This window comes from Rana temporaria, chromosome 3, assembly GCF_905171775.1.
Source record: "Rana temporaria chromosome 3, aRanTem1.1, whole genome shotgun sequence".
NCBI classification, from domain to species: domain Eukaryota; kingdom Metazoa; phylum Chordata; class Amphibia; order Anura; family Ranidae; genus Rana; species Rana temporaria.
Window position 1 is genome coordinate 308,858,310 of NC_053491.1, and position 24,406 is coordinate 308,882,715.

Consider the following 24,406-nt stretch of genomic DNA (forward strand, 5'->3'; position numbering starts at 1 on the left):
TACCTAGAGTAGTACAGTGTTACTATGGTACCACTGTATTGATCTGGTCATAGTGTATTTGTAAAAAAAAAAAAAAAAAAAAATTAAAATAAACTTCGTTAGACTTACCTGCGACGGTATTTCCAAGAGCCTTTCAGGACAACCTTGGAGAGGGCGCAGCTCCGCCCATTTTCCAGGAAACACATGCAGTCTTTAAATCACTCCTCTTCCACCATGGCTTCAGTTATTGTGTGGTCTCCAACATACTGGAAAACAAAAAGCACAGAAAACCACCAAACCACCATGAGACACTTAAAACCACTTCTAAAAAGATAAGGGAGGGAAGTAGCGGTTGTCCTGAAAGTTTTGTAGAAATACCACCACCGGTAAGTCTAACCAAGTCTCTCAAATCACCTTTAGGACAACCTTGGAGAGGATAACCGAGAAACTTACCCTAGGGTGGGACTACTGCCTGCAGTACCTTCCTGCCGAATGCCTGATTTGTGGTGGACAGCAAACCCAACCTAAAATGCCAGAGAAATGTTGAGTAGTTGGAACAAGTGGCAGCCTTGCAAATTTGCTCAGGCGCAAAACCGGCCCTTTCGCCCCAGGAAACTGCCGCTGATCTTGTAGAATGAGCAGCAATACTAGAAGGTAGTATTTCTCCCTTAGCTTTGTAGGCCACCGTGATTGCCGATTCAAGCTATCTGCCAGCTTTCTCCCCTTTACGTGAGCCTGAGAATATCACAAAGAGCATTTTACTTTCTAAATTATTTGGTAAATGTTAGAAAGTGTAGCAGACATCTCCTCACATCTAAAATGTGTGGAAAATGTCTTCTCCTGGATTGGCAGGGCCATTTCCTGTGAACAGTGAAAGGTCGAAGAAACCTTTGGTAGAAATGCTGGGTCTGTTTGAAGGAGCACGCTGTCTGAAAACATTTTTTAGAAAGGGTTCTGTGACTGCCAGGGTCTAAAGCTCCCTGACACTTCTCTCCGATGTGCTACCAGAAAAATTGTTTAAGAACAACGTTTTGTAATGATGCTTCTTGCAAGGGTTCGAGAAGGAAGGAAGGAAAGCCACCTGGGTTTTCAGGGTGCTGGCTGCCAGTCCCTTCTCCATTTTACCATGGAGAAAATTCTAATGCCCAGTACACACCATCAGTTTTTATGACAGGTAAACCGCATTTTGTTCTCAGCAGGAAAACGGATGAAATTTTTCTTGCATACACACGGTCACTCAAATCTTGGCTGAAAATTTCGAACATCAAGAACGCGGTGATATACAACACGTACAAGGAGCATCTATGCCTGTCTGATCTTCTAGGTGGAGAGAAAAGAACTTCTGTACTTTTGAGTTCTGTTGGCTGGCGAACAGATCTATTCAAGGTTGCCCCCAAGCTTTGGAAATCATCAAGAAAACTCCTTGGTTCAGACTCCACTCCTCTTCATCCACCACTCTCCTTCTGCTAGCAGATTCTAGGATCCCTTCAGATGGACTGCTGACAGAGAGACCACATTCTGTTCTGCCCAGGTAAGTAGCTGACTGGCCAGCTCTAGGAGTCCTCTGCTCCTGGTTAATCCTTGTTTCAATACATAAGCTACTGCAGTTGTATTGTCTGAGAGAACCTGAACATGTTGTACTTTTAAACACGTGTTGAAAAGCTAGGAGAGCCGAGAAAAATTGCCTTCAGTTCCTGCCAATTTGAGGACTTTCAGGCTTCCGCTTTCGACCAGGCCCCCCTGAGAGGTCTAATCGTCCTGGTGGGCTCCTCCACCCCAAGAACTCACGTCTGTTTGTCTAGGGTGAAAACCCCTGGAAAGCCCTTTTGCCAGGTTGGTTGAATTCCTCCACCACCAGAGTGCCCGTTTTACGTTTGAGGCAAGTTTGATCTGTTTCTCTAGCAACTCGGTGTGACCATTTTTGTTTCACATTCATCTGGAGGGTTCTGGAATATAATCTGGCCCACTGAATGCCAGGGATCGATGCCATTAGAAGGCCTAGGACTGCCATGGCTGATTGGACAGACACAGAGTTTGGTCTGAATCTGTCTCACCGCAGACTGGATCTTCATCTCCTGAGTGGGTTCTAGATTTGATTTTTCTAGATTCAAGAGCCACCCCAAGTCCTTGAGGTGAGCCTGAGACACCTGGAGATTCGTCAAGATTTGTTCTTTGGAGCCCGTGAAAAACAGGTCGTTCAGATATGGGATGACTGAAATCCCTCTTAGCTTCAGAGGTTCCAGGGCTTCCGCCATTATCTTCGTAAAGATTCTGATAGAAGATGAAAGACCACAAAGTTTAGGAGATATTTACAGTACATATTCGGCAAGACTTATTATAGGCTTACCTATAGGTAAAAACATTAGAGGGAAGTTTACTTCCTCTTTAAGAGTTCCCTTCACTGGAACTAATGGGCCAAGCCCAACCCCCGAAAAAAAACTAAAAAAAAACTAAACAGGATTTTTATAACCGCTTACCTGTAAAATCCTTTTCTTGGAGTACACCACGGGACACAGAGCCATTAATTACATGACGGGTTAAGGGTCACCAGCGGTGATTGGACACTGGCACAACCAACTGAAGACAGATTCCCTTCATATAACCCCTCCCATCAGGGAAGTACCTCAGTTTTGTAGCAAGCAATAAGGTTCCCATAAGAAGGGACCTCTGTGTCCCGTGGGGTACTCCAATAAAAGGATTTTACAGGTAAGCCGTTATAAAAAAAACTGTTTTCCGTCTCGTACACCACGGGACACAGAGCCATTCATTACATAATGGGACGTCCCAGAGCAATGCTCAATAAAGGGTGGGAGACACAGATCAAGCAGGCCGCTATGTACAAGAAGCCCTATACTGCTGCCTGCAGCACACTTCGCCTAAAGGCCCACTTGATAGAATTTGGAAAATGTGTGGGACTGAAGGCCAAGTTGCAGCTTTACAGATCTGAGCCAACGAAGCCTGGTGGTGCACTGTCCACGAAGCACTCATCGCCCTGGTAGAGTGTGCCTTAACAGAAAAAGAGTCTTGTTTTTCAAACCATAGGCTTGAATTTTTGTCGAATCCACCTGGAGATAGTGGATTTAGATACCGCTTGTCCCTTCTTGGGACCATCTGGCAAAATAAATAATCTGTTTTATGTATCCGAGCGGTTGCCTGCAGATACACCTTTACTGCCCTTACCAGATCTAGGGAGTGCAATCATTTTTCCACCGCTGTCCGTGGATCCGGAAAAAAAGGCGGCAGAATAATGTCCTGATTTAAATGAAAGGCCGACACCACCTTAGGTAAAAGGGCAGGATGGGGTCGTAGTAGAACTGTCTTTGTGACAAATTAAATAAGGCTCTTTGAAAGAAAGAGCTGCTAATGCAGATACTCTTCTAGCCGAAGAGATAGCAATCAAAGGCCAATTTCTGCTTAAAAGGATCAGCAAAATCTGGCGACTAGGTTCAAAAGGTTGCTTCTGCAACACTGATGTAGCGGTACCCCCGACACTGATGTAGCGGAACCCCCCGAAGGAGCTGCTGGTTAGATTTGGGTGGCATGTTGCCTATGTGATTCCGCCGTCTAGGGTAGTTGATGAGAGCCGTAGTAATAGAATGTCCACACAGCAGATGTCTTTTTCTTGTACTTTTATTTTACCCAACACTGTAAAACAATGAAATTTTCAGTGAAGAGTAAAGATGCAGTAGGAAAGGAAACAGCAGACTCAGGCGCAATGATACGGAAACAGTCCTGTTTCCACAACACTTTGTTCTCGTCGCCACTCTCACCAGAGTGGGTTTAGTGTGCCTGGACAGGCCTCTCTCACTAACCTGGCAGCCAGAGCATCACTCGGAATACTAAGGCAAGACAGTCTCTGCCACAGACCCTCCCTATAATTTAGATCAAAGAGACGATTCTCCTTAATAGACTTAGGCCTGTATATCCTTCAGGTAGTTTTGCAGTTAGGTACTGACTGACAGGTGACTAACGTCCAGCCTCTCATTGTCCGGTTACCTCGACCCCCGATGGATTGTCGAGACCCTATTGGATTGCCAGCCTCTCTTGGCTCTCCTCAGGTGGACAGCTTCCCCTCAAAAGGAACAACACTTGGGATCTTCTCAGGTTTGGGGACCCAGTCGATCACTGGGACCCCGCCACAGCTTAATCGTTCCGAACCAACGGGGTCACGGAACCAGGAGCAGGAGGCACGTGCACCCCGGCCTGGTAGGCCATTTCGCCGGGGGCCGTGATGTGTGGTCACCCTGAAGGTGGGTGCCACACCGGAAAAAGACCCCGCCTCAACGGCATCTGTTCCAGAAGTAGCCTCTCCCAGCATGCCCCGCGAGAGAACACCCCCTCCTGATTGGCTGCTGGCAAAAAGGCACCCAAGCCTCGACTCCACTGGTGCCACCCGTCGCCCCGGGGTGGTATAACACCCCAGCAACAACAGAATGGGCCCACAGCACAGCCAAGCTGAAACAGAGACCCTCTTCAGAATTAAAATCGAAATCAGAGTCTCCTATACTCTGATTATCCCCCTAAATTTTGTCAGCACCGGTACTTAGAAGTAACCCCGCGCTACACTGACAATACTAAATTCAGATCCCATGGGCACAAGGGAGACTTGACTGGCGGATTGATCCGCAATACCCCCTGAATGGAAGCCTGAACTAGGATATGAGATGCCAGCGGTCTTTGAAAGAAGACTGATAGAGCCGATATTTGACCCCTAAATTGTACCAAAGGGCCAATTTCATATCCACTCCTAGCTGGCAAAAGGCGAGAATCCTACTTATGTCATATCTTTGAGGATTCCATTTCTTGGTTTCACAACAGGAAACAAATGCCTTCCAGACTCTATAGTAGAGAAGCCTGGAGGCTGGCTTTCTAGCATTAAGGAGTGTAGAAAGAACTGGACCCAAGATCCCTTGTTTCTTCAAAATGTGGGTCTCTGCAGCCAGACCGGCAAATTTAGCTTTTGTAAGGAAGGATGGAACACTGGACCTTTTGACAGCAGGTCGTGACAAAGTGGAAGCTTCCAAGGTCTTCCGACTGCTATATTTACGATTTCGGCATACCAGGGCCTTCTGGGCCTATTTGGGGCCACTAAGATTACTGGAATTCCTTCCTTCTTGATCCTGCAAAGTGGCCTTTGTAAGTGAGCAATCGGCAGAAACGCATAGATCAGTGAAAATTGATTCCACGGAATTATTAGAGCATCCGATATGGATCGGATGCTCTAATAATTCCGTGGAATCAATTTTTACTGATCTATGCGTTTCCGAATCTGAATTTAGTATTGTCGGTGTTGCAGAAGCAACCTTTTGAACCTATTCGCCAGATTTTGCTGACCTTTTTAAGCAGGAAATTGGCCTTTTTGATTGCTCTCTCTTCGGCTAGAAGAGTATCTGTATTAGCAGCTCTTTCTTTCAAAGAGCCTTATTTAATGTCACAAAGACAAAATTGTACTACGACCCCATCCTGCCTTTTAACCAGAGGATCTCTCGTCCTGGACATAAAGTTGTTTAACGTCCTGTTGAACCTGGAGGCTAGTAGATCTACATCTGGGGTCCCCCCCATTTCTGGCATAAGGCCTGAAAGATATCGGGGTGGAGAGACCACTCTCCTGGTAATAGTTGTTGGCGACTCAGATAGTCCAGTTTTCTACCCGTGGAATAAAGATTGCAGAGAGACAACCTGCCCATGTCGAAATCCGATTCACCTTCTTCTGAGCACCCCGACTGCGGGTGCCTCCTTGGTGATTGATGCAAGCTACTGCAGTAGCATTTTTGGATTGAATCCGAACTGGGTGGCCCTGTAACCTGTGTGTCCAGGTTCTGAGGGCCAAGTATACTGCCCGCATTTCCAGTATGTTGATGGGCAGGCTTCTTTCGGTCTTGGCCAAGGTTCCCTGGGCTGAAGCTTCTGCCAACACTGCTCCCCAGCCCATTAGGCTGGCGTCCGTAGACACCACCTTCCATCCATCCTAAATGCTCCAGGTATTTTATTGTGGTGAGCACAGTGTGATCTAATCCTGCCACTGACTGATCTATACAAGTAGATCGTCTAGGTAGGCTGTTATCGCTATGCATTGTGCTCTGAGATTTGCCAACAGGGGGGCTAGTACCTTTGTAAATACCCGGGGCGCGGTAGCCACACCAAAAGGGCAGAGCCACAAACTGGAAGTGGCGATGTTCTACCGCAAACCGTAAGAAATTTTGTTGAGCAGGATGGATAGGCACATGTAAATATGCGTCCTTGATGTCTATAGACGCCATGAATTCTCCGCCTTATAGGGTGGTGACCACTGATCGAATAGTTTCCATTCGGAAATGGCGAATGTTCAGAAACCGATTTAGAGCTCTTAGATCCAGGATGGGTCTGACATCTCCGTTTGGTTTTGGAATCACACAGAGGTTTGAATAAAAACCTGAACTTGCTCCTTTAGGGGGTACTTCTGTGATCACCCCTTGGGACAGCAAGTGATCCAATCCCTTGAAGGACGCTCTTTTTAGTGGATCTTTGGAGAGCCTTGAGCTTCGGAACTGAGAAGATGGGATCTCTCGAAATTCCAGCTTGTACCCTAGGGATACTACCCATCTGTCTTAGATTTCTGTCTGAAAAAATGGGAAAGCAACTGCGCTAATATATTGAGTGGTAAAAAAATGAATACTACTGTGTGATAAACAAATGTGATAAAGTGAAGCTGCACCTTACTGGATATATAGAAACAGTGAAAACATAAGGAAAAAAACAAGATGCGCTACACATAATATAAAAATACCCAAAACCGAATAAAGTTAATTGTCCGTGAGTAATGTGAGGAGTTTAAATGAACAACAAAATATCAAAAAAAGTCCTTGATAAAAGCAAAACGTCCTTTCACCAGTGAATAAGAAAAGAAAAATCCATGTTGATAAGTGACAATCCAATAAGAAGAGACCTCCACCAAACGAGTAATGAATCTGCTTTCCAGATTCCCGGTGGTCTCTTAGTTAAAAGAAGACCCCAGGTAGCATGAAGATTTAAACTCTGGAGAGTAAAGGCCTGTGTGGACAATCCGGATGTCGATCTCTGTAGCTAGTATTTTACCCAATAGTTTTATATCTATGTTAAGCATAGATATGGGACGATAATTGCTACAAAGTGTGTCATCCGAATGTGGTTTGGGAATCATACAAACCGTTGCTAGCAACGTTTCAGGTGTGAAGGTTTTTTGCTCTAGTAAGTGGTTAAATGCCTCTGCCAGTCTGGGTGAAAGTAACTCAGTAAAAGTTTTGAGGTAGTTTGCCGAGAACCCGTCAGGTCCCGGTTTTTTGTTAATTTTGAGTTCCCGAATGGCTAAAGCTACATCCTCTTGCGTAATTGGTTCTTCCAACTGTTCTTTCTGTGATTGACTTATTTGTGGAAGATTTATTTGTGCAAAAAAGGAGTCAGCTTTAGATTCGTCAAATACAGTAGTTTCTGAGTAGAGTTGTTTTAGATGTGAGCTAAACTTTTGAACTATTTTAAGTGGGTTGCTGGAGAGAACCCTGTTGGCAATTTTTAACTTTATGGGTTTAAAAGTCTTATTGAGTGTGTTTAGCGCTCTAGCTAAATATGTCCCTGGTTTATTAGCTTGCTTGTAGAAAGCATGTCTAGATCTATTAAGTGTTCTATTTGCCGAATCGGTTAAGAACAAGTCGTATTCCAGACGTGCTTTGTCCAGCCGAGTTCTGTTAGTTTGAGTTTGGCAGTTTTGTAGGGCCAGAAATGCTAAGTTGAATTCTGTTTCCAATTTTCTTGCCATCAGTGCTCGCTCCTTTTTTAAGATCCCTATTTGCCGCTGGAATGCTCCTCTGAGGACTGGCTTATGTGCTTCCCATAATGTAAGTGGGGATATTTCAGGGCTTGCATTGAGTTCTAGATAGTCTTTTAGAGCTTGTTCAATCAATTGGCAATGGGCAGGGTGTTTGAGTATAATTTCAGGAAGATACCAAGTGGGATCATGGTTTTTCGGAATGGTTGATGCCATTGTGGTGTACACCGCATTGTGATCTGACCAAGGGATGGGTATTATATTTGAATATAGTATTTCAGGGACCATACCGATTGTCACAAAAATATGATCAATTCGGCTGAAGGATTGGTGTGGGTTTGAAAAGTATGTGTAGTTACGTTTTGTGGGATTGTGTTCTCTCCACGTGTCTACTAAAAATTGTATTTGGCTAATAAGTTGGGAAGGGTCCATTTAGCTTGGCGTTTAGGTGTGACATAGGGGGTTTTATCTAAGAATGGAAGAAGGACTTGGTTGGAGTCTCCGCAGATGAGGAGAGTCCCTATTTTATGTGAATTAATTATTTGGAAAAGATGCGATAAGAAGGGTAACGGGTTTAGATTAGGAGCATAATAAATAATAAACATCCATAGTAAAATGGAGAAAAAAAGCTGCAGTTGTGAAATATATAAAGATATTTTATATATTTCTTTATATATTTCACAACTGCAGCTTTTTTTCTCCATTTTACTATGGATGTTTTTGACTTTCGTTCCAAACGAGTAGTTAATTTAGAAGGGGTTTTTGACTCTACCCCCATAACCCCAGGTACTGACGTAGGGGGTTTGTTTTTGCGACTTAAAAAACTATTGGTAGCTGAAATACACACCCAATGGGATGTCGCTTTTCTAGAGACTTACATCAAGGGGTCCATGGTACCACGAAGCCTCAGATGGGAAGTGTCGCCCCATCAGGGTGACACCGACCTTGTCGGTTGGTACAATTATTTTAATGAGTCAGGTGTAGCTTTTTTGCGATTCCTCCTGAAAAGGAGGGTAGATAAGTTGGCTAGATTGGATGACGAAATTAAGCTTGTTAAAGATCTTCTTACGCCGTTTAAAAACGGTGACGAGTATAACACCCACTCTACTAATTTGCTTAAAACACTGGATAAGGAGGAGAAGGAACAAAAAGCCAAAAAGAAAAAGAAGTTCATCAGGGACAGTGATGATTACAAATCAGGTCTTGTGTTCTTATGGCAGAAAAAGCTCTCCCTTAAAAACAAGGGCGATTTAACAATGGACACCACGCCACAACCTTCCAGTGGCGTGATCCCCCCCCCCCCCCCCCGACCCCTATCTCCTCACTACCATGTGTTATTTCACATCCCCCTCGTCAGGGGGTCCCAACTCAAGTTCCCAACAATACCCGGAAAACCAAAGGTCCTCCTAGGGGACCTAATCAGAGGGGGGCAGGCCCTAAAGGGCCTTACAATGGGAATAATTCAGGCCGTGGTGTGGTACACTATGACCAGCCCTCATCTCGCATGTGGACGAGAACCCCAGCTAACCAAAGGCTTCCACCTCCTAATATGGGTTTTCCCGGTTCCAACTATGGGTATCAACAGGATTTTGGTCAAGGTGGTTATGGTTTTAATGTTCCAACACAGAACCGCTTTTTGCCCTTATCCGATTTTGATAACATCAGTGGTCACACACCTAGTAGGGCGGGCTTTGGATTTCCTAATCCAATGAGGAACTCCTTCACATACCCTCTAGGCTACCCAGAGACGTCCGGTGTCCATCAGGGTTTCAATTACCCTGCTAACCCTCCCATTAACCCATTCAACCAGAATTGGGATTTTCGCAGGGCCCTTCCCGACCAGGGAGGCAACACAGGACGAAGAGAGGCACCAGAGGGGGGAGGAGGGCCCAGTCGTCCAAAACGAAAGAGAACCTAGGAATAGGCATCTTTAATCTTAGCCAACAGACACTGACCGATTCGGAGACTAAGCTTCTAGATAAAGGACTGAAATATGCCCCACCTAGAAATCTTAGCAAGTTCCAAACATATATGGACGTACACAAATTCACCAGACGTCTGAGTATTAAGCGATACTTCCTCTCCAATCCCATTTCTGGTCAACAGACTGTCAATGAATTTCAACATTCATCTTTGGCTAATGCCTCATTATTCAACCCGCCAGGTTCTCTGGCCCCAAGTATCAAGGTATTCAGGGATGTCGTCCTGAACGATTTGGATAAGCTTAAAATACGTAAATCCAATTTGAATAGGGACTTGACTAATGGTCTGGAATCCCTATGCCTTAACAAGTCTCTAGTGATTAGACCGGCCGACAAGGGCGGTGGCATAGTCATCCTTGACCAGAGCGATTACTTGAAGGAAATGCATCGTTTGGTTGATGATGAGGACACCTATACTCCTCTTAATAGGGACCCAGTAGTCAGTTACAAAAAAGAACTTGATGGGTTGGTTAAGCGGGGGCTTCAGAGGGGTATTCTGAACAGTAAGGAAGCACTCTTCCTGGTACCGAGTGCCCCGAGGACTCCCGTTATATACTACCTACTCAAAATCCATAAAAATCAAACTTGCCCCCCGGGACGTCCCATTGTGAGTGGTATCGATTCCATTACGTCCCGGGTGGGCAAGTATATAGATTTTTTCCTGCAACCCCTCGTACAGAAAATCCCCTCATACATCAGAGATACGAAGCAGGTGATTAATACTTTAGCCAGTATCTCTCCCAAGTCAGGCATATGGATGGTCACAGCTGATGTGACCTCCCTCTACACCATAATTCCACATCACTTGGGACTTGAGGCTGTACTGTTATACCTGACAAGACAGTCTGGCCTTGTACAGATACAAATAGATTTCATCATGACTCTATTAAAGTATGCGGCCACCCATAACTATTTCCTGTTCGATAACACCTTTTATAGACAGGATAGAGGTGTGGCCATGGGGGCTAAATATGCCCCCAGCTTGGCCAACCTGTTCATGGCCAAGTGGGAGGAGGACGTCGTCGATTGTCAACGTCGACCGTAGGTATTACTCTGGTCGAGGTATATCGATGACGTCCTCCTCCTTTGGGATGGCAGTGAGTCTGATCTTCTTATCTTTATGGCCCACTTGAATCAGAACACTAGGGGCATTAAATTTAATTACGAATCCAGCCAGCAGTCTATCCATTTTTTGGATCTCCAGATCACCATTGATAATGGTAGATTTGTGACATCCACCTTTTTTAAACCAACTGACCGCAACTCATACATACCTTTGGACAGTTGCCATTTGCCAGCATGGTTAAAATCCGTCCCCCTGGGTCAATTCATGCGCCTTAAACGCAATTGTTCCAACCCCCTGACGTTTGAAAAGCAGGCCTTAGTCCTTTCCAAAAGGTTCAACGAGAAGGGGTATGACAGATCCACTCTTTCACAGGCAATGGAGAGAGCTAGAAATACCGATAGGCCAACATTATTGGCAGACAAGGTTAAAGGGTCTCGAAATGAGAGTTTTTCTTTACCCTTTATCACCACATTTTCTGCTCAACACTTCAGTGTTAAGAAGCTTATTCAGAAGCATTGGCACATTTTGACAACTGATCAGGTCTTAGCGCCATTGCTTCCGGATAGACCTAATGTGGTGTTCAGGGGTGCATCTACGATTGGGAGCCGTATTGCCCCCAGTGTACATGACCCCCCTAGGGCTACTAGGACATTTCTTGAGAACCTAACGGGGTACTTCAGGTGCAAACGATGTCAAGTCTGCTCTTTAAATAGTTGCAAAAATAGGAAGATTTGTTCCTTCCAATCCACAGCAACTAATAAAACCTTTGAGGTCGAACCATTTATAACCTGTTCGACTAAAGGGGTAATATACCTCATCCAGTGCCCCTGCGGTCTGCAATACATTGGCCGCACCAAAAGAGCCTTGTCAGTCAGGCTAAATGAGCATATTGCCAAAATTAGGGCAGGATTCGATAAACACTCTGTTTCCAGACATTTCGATTTAAAACATAATAGAGATCCCTCAAATACGTTGTTTGTTGGGATTGACAAATATCGCCCGCACTGGAGGGGTAGTAATCTTGTTCGTGAAATATCTAGGCAAGAAATGGCGTGGATCCATAGGGTTAAAACCTATACGCCATATGGGCTGAATATCGACACAGATATTAATGCCTTTATAAATAACTCTTAGATTCACTTACTTAGTCCATATTATGCCACCATGTGTCATTTTATTTAGTCCTTATTATGCTATCATGTGTCATCTAGAAGTATATGGTTTCTCTAAATATTGTTTAAATAATGTTTTTATTGAGGTTTTTATGGTCTACACTATGGAGTAGTCTGCCCTTTACAAACATGTGGTTCTGTGTACTTGAATGTTAACTTATCAGAATCTATCTATAGGGCTCTCACTGTTGTCTAATCGCAATATGTTAGTCACTAATCTGCTGTGAACAAGATATGTAACCCAGTTTATCATCTACATTGGGACGCAGCTTTTTTGTTTGTTTCAGGTTTCATTTTTTATTTTTACATTCGGGGGTTGCTGGTATTTTTAAATTCCATTTTTTTTATTAGTGTGGATTTTTTATGCCCACTTCGTCTTTTTACTTTTTCTTAATTTTTAATTTCATCCCAATGAGCACTACCCATGCTAGTTGCAAATAGATGATTATCGCTATCAGATCACGCCGCAGCACTCAGTTCTCTTGCTGTGTCCGGTCTCTGGAGCGTTCATCCAGCCTTTTCCCAACGGAGCCGTGTAATTGGTTGTAATACGACCAATTGAGCGGCACCTTTGGGTTTGGTTTATACCAAAACGAGACTTGACTAGCATTTACATGTAGTAGGCTTGTTTTTAATCTACATTGCCACGTAGGGCTCCTCCGTTTGGTCACATCATCACGCTGCTGACGTGTCACGTGATCGCGAGTGACCACGTGATGCGGAAGTGATCCCTGCGTTCCAATCACGAATCCATTGATTGTGTTTCCCGCAGTTGTTTTTTATGTTACGCTGCGGGATTCTACTTGTTTTTAACGCACGCCGTTTTGTGAGTAACATATGATAACATTAACGCTATCAATAGCGCTTTTTCGGCATATGTCCCGCCAGCGCATGCGCACTATCACTGGTTTGTTTCCAGGATGAGGCTTGGTTCACCCAATCATGCGCAGGCGCGGCTGACGACGTCAGTTCCTCCCATATCGGCGTTCTGCTATTTAAGGGGGGTGATTCGGTGTGTTGCCTGTGCCCCAGAGGAAGCGATTTGTCGCGAAACCAGGTCGGGCGGAACGTGCATCCACATCGGTATCACCCCCCGTTGACTGCATTTTTCCACACCATTGATGGGCTGTCTGGTCTGCTTCCGGCCGGAGCTTCAACTTGATAAGCCTTTCAAACACTGCTAATCTGTAAGTGTGTTTTTGTCTTAATTTTTTAATAAATCAATTTTTTACGGATTTACACTATTGTGGCCTCCTATGTTTTTTATGTGGTATGGTCATCGTATCCTCCAACACGGGAGCGTAACAGAGATCGACATCCGGATTGTCCACACAGGCCTTTACTCTCCAGAGTTTAAATCTTCATGCTACCTGGGGTCTTCTTTTAACTAAGAGACCACCGGGAATCTGGTAAGCAGATTCATTACTCGTTTGGTGGAGGTCTCTTCTTATTGGATTGTCACTTATCAACATGGATTTTTCTTTTCTTATTCACTGGTGAAAGGACGTTTTGCTTTTATCAAGGACTTTTTTTGATATTTTGTTGTTCATTTAAACTCCTCACATTACTCACGGACAATTAACTTTATTCGGTTTTGGGTATTTTTATATTATGTGTAGCGCATCTTGTTTTTTTCCTTAGATTTCTGTCTGCCATGCAGCTGAAAACTGACAAAGCCGTCCCCCCACTCGGCCGAGAGGGGCGCCTCATCATGAAGAGGCTTTGCTTGCCTTTGAACCCCACTGCTTTTTGGGAGAGAAAACATTTAAAAACAAGGTTGCTTTTTTTTTTTCCTTCTCTGGTAATATAGTGATCTTCCCACTCGATATCTTCTGGATATATTTTTCCAAATCTTTCCCAAAGAGGCGTTCGCCATGGAAGGGGAAACAGGACAAAAGATTTTTTTGCATGGTGCGTCTGCTGACCAATGCTTTAGCCAAAGAACTCATAGCATCTATTGTAAAACATAAGGCTTTAGGCAAATTCTCCCACAATTTGACTTGTTCTGGAGGCAGCTCCGTTTTACCTGATCCTTGAGGACCTGACACATGCCTATTGCTGCTACATCAGGTTGGGCAACGGAACCGCCCAGAAGGAATATTTTAGTAAAGATCCCAACATCTTCTCCGAAGGATCTTTAAACACCTGTACGTTATCCAATTGACAAGTCAGGCTCTTATTTATACAAGAAATGGCTGCATCTACAGAAGGCAGCTCCACTTCTTAGAAAACGCTTCCTCCATAGGATAGAGAATGTCAAACTTCTTCTTAGGAGGTGAGAAATGCTTATCTGGATGTAGCCAGTCTGCGTAGATTAACTTTTTTCCTTGTCAAGAATATCTTTATTAAATGCAAGAATAAAATTGTACATGAAGCATACATTCGTTACAGTAATCAGGTGGTTATTATAACATAAGATTGACTAACAGTATCATCTTTCTTAAACAACAATAAACGGGAATATTTTAGCCATGTTCTGTGTACTATCGCAGGAAGAGTTTAAGTAGTTAACATAGCCAAATATGTAATCCTTACAACTTGTCCTAGTGGCTAGTGGATAATATATCAAAGATAATACGTCCTTATTTAATGTAACCTTACTACCTATCAACTTTAAATTTCTAAAATGTGCTACCTTTTCAAAGTTAACGGTAGATAGATACACGAGGGTACTACCTTATGCAGTATCAGATCAGGAAAAAGAAGGGAAGAAAAGGAAGGAAAATGGGGGGGGGGGGGGGGGGTGTCAGGTAAGGAAGTCTGCAGGGATGGGCTAGGATCCGTCGTCAAAGCATGAAATGTACAACGGTTATTTTTGTATAGGAAAGCTACCATGGCATCATTACACCTTTATTAAAATTTTCTGGTATAGCATATTGTATCCAAGGGTTCCATATTTTTTCAAAGTTGGCGATCGTGTCCGTTTCTAACGCTTCCATTTTGGCGTGCGTCATAGCAATATTCATTCTATTTTTTGTTTCCGTCGTTGATAAAATTGGAGTTTTCCAAGCTTTTGCTATGGTTTGTTTGGCTGCCGTAAAGAGTTGTGTTAGTAGCTTGAAGTGCGTGTGTGTTAGATTGATGGGCTTTAAATTCAGTAGTGCCAATTTAGGGTCTGGAAGTATTCTCAATTTAGTCACCGCATTTACCATCTTGAAAATCTTATCCCAGAATTTCTGTACTATTGGACACGTCCACCAAGTATGAAAATATGTACCTTCGGTGATGCAACCCCTATAGCAATGTCCGGTGCAGTTTGGTGCATATTTAGCTATTCTGCTTGGCACCAGGTACCATCTCATTAATACCTTATAGCCCGCTTCCAATGCTATTATATTCGAGGAAGCCGATTTAGTGTTTCGCCATATTTGATTCCAATCCGAGGTATTAAGTTCTATACCCAGGTCACTCTCCCATTTCTGAACATAAGGAAGCTTTGTTGTGTTATTGTGGGATAGTGACTGCAAGTACAGAACCGAAATTGTACCTCTTACATGTGGATTATCTTTACATATACTTTCAAAAGGTGACATCTGGTTTTTCAGAGCCGAAGAGGTCAGATGTGTTTCCACAAATTTTTTTATTTGGAGGTATCGAAACAATTCTGATTGAGGTATACCGTATTTTTTACATACTGTCGGGAAGGGCACGACACCCGATGAATCCAAAAATTTATAGACATATATACAGTCTTTCCTTACCCATTCCTTGAATGTGTTAGGGAAGATCCATGCCGGATAAAATGTTGGGTTTTTATAAAATGAAAGCAGTGGGTTGAGAGGGGACACCAGTGAATACTTGGATTTATAGCTATCCCATAGTGAGAGAGAATGTTTAATAATTGGATTGCAGATTATCCCGCGTAGCTTGGGAAGAATCCATAGTAAGTTAGCTGGAGGGATGGGATCACACTCGGTTGCCTCAATCGCTACCCAGAGAGGTGTTTCCTTTTTTGCATGATATTTGGCCAAGGTTGAAATTTGCGCTGCCCTATAGTAGTTTGTAAAATTCGGATATCCTAACCCTCCTTGTGTTTTGGGGAGATGCAAGATTTTCGCCTTTATTCTGGGCCTAGATGTGCCCCATATAAAGGTCGTCATTCTGTTTTGTATTATCCTCAGAAAGTAAGCCGGTATTGGACTCGGGAGCACTCTAAAAAGATACAACAATTTTGGTAATATTGTCATCTTAACTGCGTTGATCCTACCTAACCAGGATAATGGGAGCTGGGACCAGGATTTGAGTAAGTTTGTTATCTGTTTAAGAAGAGGGGGATAATTATAAGAGAATAAATCAGATGTATCAGCCGTTACGTGTGTTCCTAAGTACGGGATGCTCTTATCCGACTATGTAAATGGAAGACCTACTGTGGCTGCACTTAATTCTAGTCTTGAGAGGGATATGTTTAGTGCTACACATTTTTTGGGATTAATAGCTAGACCTGAGAACGTCGCGAATCTATCAAGTATTGGGATGAGATTAGGGCCAGTTACTTGCGGGGAAGAAAGAAATAAAAGAATGTCATCCGCAAATAGGCATAATTTATGTTTATGACCTCCTAATTCTATACCTAGGATAGTGGGGTCTGATCTGATTTTCTGAGCAAGCGGTTCGATAAGGAGGGCAAATAATAACGGGGATAACGGGCAGCCCTGACGTGTTCCTCTTCTGATATCAAATGTGTCAGACTTATATCCTGCGTATTTAACATAAGCTTTAGGGTTATTATAAAGTTCCATAATCCAATTAGTGAAATTAGGGCCAAAGCCCCATTTCTGTAGAGTATATTTTAAATACGCCCAGGAAACAGAATCAAAAGCTTGTTTGATGTCCAGAGAGAGAAAACACGCCGGTATACCCCTTTTCTTTGCTATGTTGGCCAAGAGGCATGCCCTGCGTATATTATCGCCTGCTTGTCTGGATGGCATGAAACCTACTTGATCTCGATTGATAAAAGTACCGATAAAATTGTTAAGGCGGGTAGCTAGTATTTTACCTAATAGTTTTATATCTATGTTAAGCATAGATATGGGACGATAATTGCTACAAAGTGTGTCATCCGAATGTGGTTTGGGAATCATACAAACCGTTGCTAGCAACGTTTCAGGTGTGAAGGTTTTTTGCTCTAGTAAGTTGTTAAATGCCTCTGCCAGTCTGGGTGAAAGTAACTCAGTAAAAGTTTTGAGGTAGTTTGCCGAGAACCCGTCAGGTCCCGGTTTTTTGTTAATTTTGAGTTCCCGAATGGCTAAAGCTACATCCTCTTGCGTAATTGGTTCTTCCAACTGTTCTTTCTGTGATTGACTTATTTGTGGAAGATTTATTTGTGCAAAAAAGGAGTCAGCTTTAGATTCGTCAAATACAGTAGTTTCTGAGTAGAGTTGTTTTAGATGTGAGCTAAACTTTTGAACTATTTTAAGTGGGTTGCTGGAGAGAACCCTGTTGGCAATTTTTAACTTTATGGGTTTAAAAGTCTTATTGAGTGTGTTTAGCGCTCTAGCTAAATATGTCCCTGGTTTATTAGCTTGCTTGTAGAAAGCATGTCTAGATCTATTAAGTGTTCTATTTGCCGAATCGGTTAAGAACAAGTCGTATTCCAGACGTGCTTTGTCCAGCCGAGTTCTATTAGTTTGAGTTTGGCAGTTTTGTAGGGCCAGAAATGCTAAGTTGAATTCTGTTTCCAATTTTCTTGCCATCAGTGCTCGCTCCTTTTTTAAGATCCCTATTTGCCGCTGGAATGCTCCTCTGAGGACTGGCTTATGTGCTTCCCATAATGTAAGTGGGGATATTTCAGGGCTTGCATTGAGTTCTAGATAGTCTTTTAGAGCTTGTTCAATCAATTGGCAATGGGCAGGGTGTTTGAGTATAATTTCAGGAAGATACCAAGTGGGATCATGGTTTTTCGGAATGGTTGATGCCATTGTGGTGTACACCGCATTGTGATCTGACCAAGGGATGGGTATTATATTTGAATATAGTATTTCAGGGACCATACCGATTGTCACAAAAATATGATCAATTCGGCTGAAGGATTGGTGTGGGTTTGAAAAGTATGTGTAGTTACGTTTTGTGGGATTGTGTTCTCTCCACGTGTCTACTAAATTGTATTTGGCTAATAAGTTGGGAAGGGTCCATTTAGCTTGGCGTTTAGGTGTGACATAGGGGGTTTTATCTAAGAATGGAAGAAGGACTTGGTTGGAGTCTCCGCAGATGAGGAGAGTCCCTATTTTATGTGAATTAATTATTTGGAAAAGATGCGATAAGAAGGGTAACGGGTTTAGATTAGGAGCATAATAAGATACTATCGTGATCTCCGTATCTAACACTTGGCCTGTTAATAGTATGTATCTGCCCTCTGGATCTTTGATTTCCGTTTTTAGAGTGAATGGTGTGGTGCGATGAAAAGCGATAAGGGTTCCCCTTTTTTTGACTGAAGCAGAGGCTGAATAGACTTGTGGATAGGAGGGGTTAAAAAATCTAGGAGTCGTGTTCGTAGTAAAGTGAGTTTCCTGTAGGCAAACAATATGGGCTTTTTTGGCCTGAAATGTTCTGAAGGCCTTGGTTCTTTTCTGTGGCACATTCAATCCCTGTACATTTAACGACAATATATTCAATGGTGCCATGGTAGCTTTACTTCTCTGTCCATCTTACCGTGATAAACCGGAGGACATCTGGCCAGCCCAATCCCTGCAGACTTGGGGAAAGAAAAGGAAAAGGGGTCTATGGGGTATTCAACCTTGAAAAGGAAGGTAAACACAGAAAAAAATTTGTAAATAAACAGTCAACAATAAACCAATAAAGTTTGTTAGGTTTACCCGTGGCGGGGATGGACTACCCCCGCCAGGGGAAAAGGGGATCCCATCAATCCCCCGCTTAATCTTGCGGGGAACTGAGGAGATCATGGTGGAGCACAGGTTGGTTCCGTGCGGTGGAAAACCGCTGTAAATATGTTCAAGTAAACACCGTCTGAGGTGTTTTTTCTCAACTAAGCTGTTAATAACATTTCGAACAGGATAACACTAACTACTCGCCTTCTGTTGTTTAGGCGAGAGATATGAGAGGGGGTTAACTATCCTTAATTAATTAAATAAAGAGATTGTAGAATTCATTAGCCTATACCAAAGATGTTTTAATTGGATCATGTGTTCCATTGGAATTTTAGGAAAAAATTCCTCAAGTAGGTCCAATAGTTTGGGTAAGATTAGGCTTCTATTGATCAGATATATGTCAGATTGGGTATCTACCTATTGACCATTAAAACAATGCAGATTCTACACACCAAAACTCGCCTTGCGCCTGGACGCTGACTGGGCTACTAGTGCACGAGGTGGTGTAATGTGGTGAAGCAACTTTGGGTTTTAGAGGTGTCCCTTAGGTCCCCGGGGTGTAATTAAATGGTGTGGGATGTCATAAGTCTGAGGGACCCTGCGAATGAAGGGGCAGGCCTTGTCGTTTCCCCCCCCCCCTCCTCCCCACCCTGAGGGGAGGAGGAGGTGAGGAAATAAAAAGTGGGGGGGAAAGTGGAAAAAAAATGGAAAGAAGTAAGAATGTGATAAAGGTAGGAGTGCAAGGTAAAAAATGAAAAATAAGAATCGCAATAAGCGGTGAAAATGAGAATAAAATTGGGTCAAAAGAGAAAAATTTAAAAGTAGAAATAAAAAATGAGTAAAAAAAAATAAAAATAAAAAAAAACATCAAGTTCTCAATCCATGCAATCTGTACATCTTTTCTTGTGAAGTGTTCTTGTGACCAGGGGGAAGAAAGAAATTCATGAGGTCCTCTGGAAGGTGGTCAGTCCATGGTATCCTCTTGGTCTTGGGGTTGAGACACAAATCTTCCTCGCTTGTTTGTGTGATGAGTTCCATTGTTCTTTTCAGGTTGAATGATGCCATTGCGGGAAGATGTTGATGCTGATCTTCTGCGGGAGGAGTTGTGTGTGATACTGTGATCAATGAGCTTCAGATCAATTAAAGCTTGGTGTAATTGATCAGGTGATCTGCACACTATCTTTGAGCCCTGGAATGTAAATCTGAGGGAGAAGGGAAATCCCCATTGGTACTTTATGTTTCGCTGTTGTAATTCCACTAAAAGGGGTTTCATTGCACGCCGTTTGGTAATTGTCAGTTGCGATAGATCGGCGAATATCTGGAAATTGTTTCCCTGGAATGTTAAACTGCTCTTCTCTCTGGCTGCTTCCAGAACCTGCTCTTTTGTTCTGTAGTAGTGGAATTTTGCAATGATATCCCTGGGGGGTCCCTCAGATTTTTTGGGGGCTAATGCCCTATGTATTCTATCAAATTCCAGGCGTTCTACAGGCAGTCCCGGCACTAGCTCCTGACACAGTGCTAGAATGGTACCTGAATAGTCCAGGACCGTCTCAGGAATTCCCCTGAATCTCAAATTCGATCTCCTGGCGCGGTTCTCAAAATCTTCTAGTTTGCTATGAAGTACCAAGTTCTCCTCTTTAAGCGCATCTAGTTCTGATTGGCAATCTTGAGTATAAATTTCAATTTCGTCCATTTTTGCCTCTAAAGCCTCTGTGCGGCAGCCCAAGTCTCTTATTTCCTTAGTTAGACTAGTGGTGATTTGCTCTGAGGTGCGCTTTAGCGCTTTATTCAGCATTTTCTCGAATTGACTTAGGAGCTCTGAGGGGACTGTCTTACTTAATGTAGCTATTTGTGGGGTATTAGACAAGTCCTCCTCCTCACTGTCCGTGTCCATGTTCCTCAGAGAAGCTGCGGATCTCATTCCCTTTAACAAGCATTGCTTGCCTTTCCCCTCAGTATTAGACTCTGAGGTAGCTGAGGTGGCTGAGGAGAATGCCGCCTTTTTTACAGAGCCCTTCATCTGCTGGGCCGTGCTACTAGGGTTGGATTTACCCTTATTTCTGGCACCCCCCAGCACCATATTTCAATAAAATGGTTCTCCTCACCTCCTGGGAACTCGACCCGTCGTTTTCTGTTCGTTTGCAGCTCTATTAAAATCAATTATTTGCGGTTTTCTTTCCCCACAGAGCGGAGCTCTAGTGCAGCATGACTGTGCAGCTAGACCCCGCCTCCTGGCTCAGCAGATTAACTTTTTTAATAATAGATGAACTGTAAAAGAGCATGCACCCTCCAGGGATTTTAATGAACCCAGGGAAGAGACAGGCGATTCAGTTAATGCCGAAGAGGGCAACCTGAATGCAGTACGCAGTGTTCCAGCATAACATTGTACCTGCGACCTTAGCATCTAGGAAGCAGAGAAGGGTTCCTCTGATATCCCTGATCCATCCGACTTCCTCATCCCTGTCCTCTGTAGTTACCTCATCCTCAGATTTTTCTGAAAGGGGATCCAAAACCACCGAAGGAGACCCGCTTCACTTTTTGTCCTTTCCAGGGCTGCGATAAAAGTGTCCTCCGGAGAAATTGTTACACTCGATAGTGGCAAAGGCTCCTCTTTTATAGGTACGTCAATATTTAGAGGGGAGGAAGGTACTGAGCAGGCATGGCTAGAGCCCCCCGTCTCAGTCCCTGAATTCCTTCTAAGGGAAGGCATATTACCAAGCAACAAGCCGAGGTTCCTCCTCCTCTAGTAATTACTAGGCTCTGTGTCCCGTGATGTACGATAAAAAAAAATGTATATTATATATATATATATATATATATATATATATAATGTGTGTGTATGTATGTATGTATGTATTTTTTTTTTTTTTGCTGCTTTGGGCCAACTTATTGTTACAGGGTGGCTATGTTTGTTCTCCATGGTCCCACAGTATGAGGGAATTTAGCCACCATCCCTTATTCACTCTTGAAATGGACCAGGGTCTATGGAATTTGTAGTGCACATAATAGAGCACTGGACTAGGTTTTAAAAGGATAAAGCAGGATTGTTCGTCCTTATATCTCTTGCATGAATTAGAGCTGGAAACTGGAGACTGCAAGCTGACAGAAGTAGTGTTATAAAAAGAATAATAAAAGATTAAGCCATTTGGAACAAAGGAGTTATCAAGACCAATTTTTCACTGCATTGAGGTTAGGGCCGAAACAAATCGATTAATGGACAACTAATCGACTATGAAAATAGTTGTACATTTTCATAGTCTATTAATCTGCCAGCCGATTAGTTGGCCTGCATACAGAATGCATTATTTGTTTATATAGCAGGAAATACAGTGCAGTACACCATCCATGTCAATAAGTGACTGAGAACTTGTGAAATGCGTCAGTGACAAAACGCGTCAGTGCATGACCTCTACTCCAACTTGATTATCCGAAGGATAAATTTGTACACATCCAATGCCACTGGGAGGAAGAAGGCCCATTCCGTTTTTCATCTGTCTGTTGACACAGGTGAAAAACAGATCAATGCATACCTATGGGCAAACGGATGACTTTTGTTCAGGTCCATTTTCTTAAAAAAGGAACAAGTCTGCATTTTTTGTTCCATTTAAATAATGGAAGCGGACAAAAAAAAAAAAAAAAAAAAATGATGTAAACTAAGTTTTTCTTGGCAAAAACGTAACAGATGACGCCCATGTGAAAGCGACCCGAGTCTAACTTGAAAACATTCACACTACCATGAACTATTAAAAAGTTTTACTTACATCCTTCCCACACCTTCATACATCAGCGTTGGATCTGGAAAGTTCTTGATTTCTATACTGGTAAGCTGGGCATGCTTCTTTGTTCTTGTCAGCTGCTCTATCTGGAGGTCTGCAAGTTTTACCTTTTGCTGAGTATCAATCACTTTGACCTGAAGTTCTGTAAAGGCCTGTACAAATGAAATAGATTTTGTTTCATGGAAATTAAGTCCTACAAAAAATACGTTTTCCACTCTGCAGGTTTTTTTTTTAAACAGAGATTTATGCAATTACCATAAGATTCCTTTTTCCGAATCCAATAATTTTTTCAAGGACATAGAATCTAATTCAATAACCGTTGCATAGAGTGTAATCTATGAGTGTATCAAAACACTAGGCATACAAGGCAGAGGTCCTGGAGGTGATAATCCCTCTTTTACCACATTATACCCGAGTAGTAAGCAAGTTGTTCAAAACAAAAAAAAAAAATCATTTATTATATAATTATATATATATATATATATATATATATATATATATATATATATATATAATCTTTAAAAAAATAAAAATAAATGTGAGAAAAACCCTGGATTTTTACACTTACCGTAAAAATAGGATTTTTGTACTCGCCGTAAAATCCTTTTCTCCAAATTCATGGACACAGCAGTAATCTTGACAGTAGGGTATTAGCCTTCTATTAGGAGAGGACTAGGCAGAAACATGTTAAAGCTTTAAACACACATCAAAACTGTACAGTATTGCCCAGGGGGCGGTCCCTCTGGGAATGCAGCAGCTCAGTTCGTCAAAAAGCAGTACAAACATAGAAAAAGGAGGGGTGGGTGATGTGTCAGTCCATGAACTCAGAAAAGTTTTTTTACGGTGAGTACAAAAATCCTATTTTCTCTTCCGTTCATGGACGGACACAGCAGCAATCTTGACAGTAGGGACGTCCCCAAGCAGTGTCAAAAAGGAGGGGTGGAAACAGAATTAAAAACAACTTCACCCCAAACAACCAGATAGCCATTTAACGGAGGAAAAGCAACGTTTAAACAGCCGCCTGCAAAACCTTGCGGCCAAAGCAAACATCCGAAGATGCACTCACATCAACCTTGTAAAATGTTACACCCCACCTTACACACACCTGAGAAACAGACACTTGATGTCAGAAAGCCCAAGAGGCACCTATTGCCCTGGTCGAATGCACCATGACAGGAAAGGGAGGCGCCCGCCCTTTAAGGGCATAGGCCTGAAACACGACCTATCTGATCCACCTAGAGATGGTGGCCGACAAGACTGCCAGACTCTTCTTAGGACCAACCACCAAAACAAACAGCGAGTCTGAAACGGAGCAGTAGAAGACCGGTACACTCGCAGAGCTCGGAAAACGTCCAGGGAATGCCACGCAGCCTCTTTGGGATGCGACAGACGAGGACACAAAAGATGGGAGTATAATGTCCTCATTGAGGTGAAAGGCCGAAACGACCTTAGGAAGAAATGAAGGCTGCGGACGCAGCACCACCTTATCCTTGTGGAGGATCAAATAGGGAGCCTTGCAAGACAAGGCGGCCAGCTCAGAGACCCGTCTGACGAAGTAATGGCCACCAAAAAGGCCACCTTCTGAGAGAGTGTCAATAAGGGAATCTCTCTAATGTTCTCAAATGGTGGTTTCTGAAGTACTGAGAGGACCAGATTCAAGTTCCATGGGGGTAGTGGAGGACGCACCGGAGGGGCCACATGTCGAACCCCCTGCACAAACGTACTCACCATGGAGTGAGCCGCCAAGGGTCGTTGAAAGAAGACAGCCAAGGCTAAAATCTGCCCCATAATTGTACTTAAGGCAAGTTTTTGGTCCACCCCATGCTG

At 43.1% G+C, this 24,406-nt stretch overlaps 1 protein-coding gene across 3 annotated transcripts in view; it reads right to left on the reverse strand.

The window, feature by feature from the left end:
• PFDN1 (prefoldin subunit 1) overlaps positions 1-24,406 on the reverse strand; it is a 102,833-nt gene that overhangs the window by 66,260 nt on the left and 12,167 nt on the right. For all 3 annotated transcript variants that reach the window (XR_005747995.1, XM_040344798.1, XM_040344799.1), the window contains exon 2: positions 22,565-22,731. Coding sequence is in view for 2 of the 3 variants with exons in the window: in XM_040344798.1 (XP_040200732.1) it covers positions 22,565-22,731 (167 nt within the window). In the remaining variant the exon portion in view is untranslated. The remainder of the gene's footprint in view (positions 1-22,564; positions 22,732-24,406) is intronic.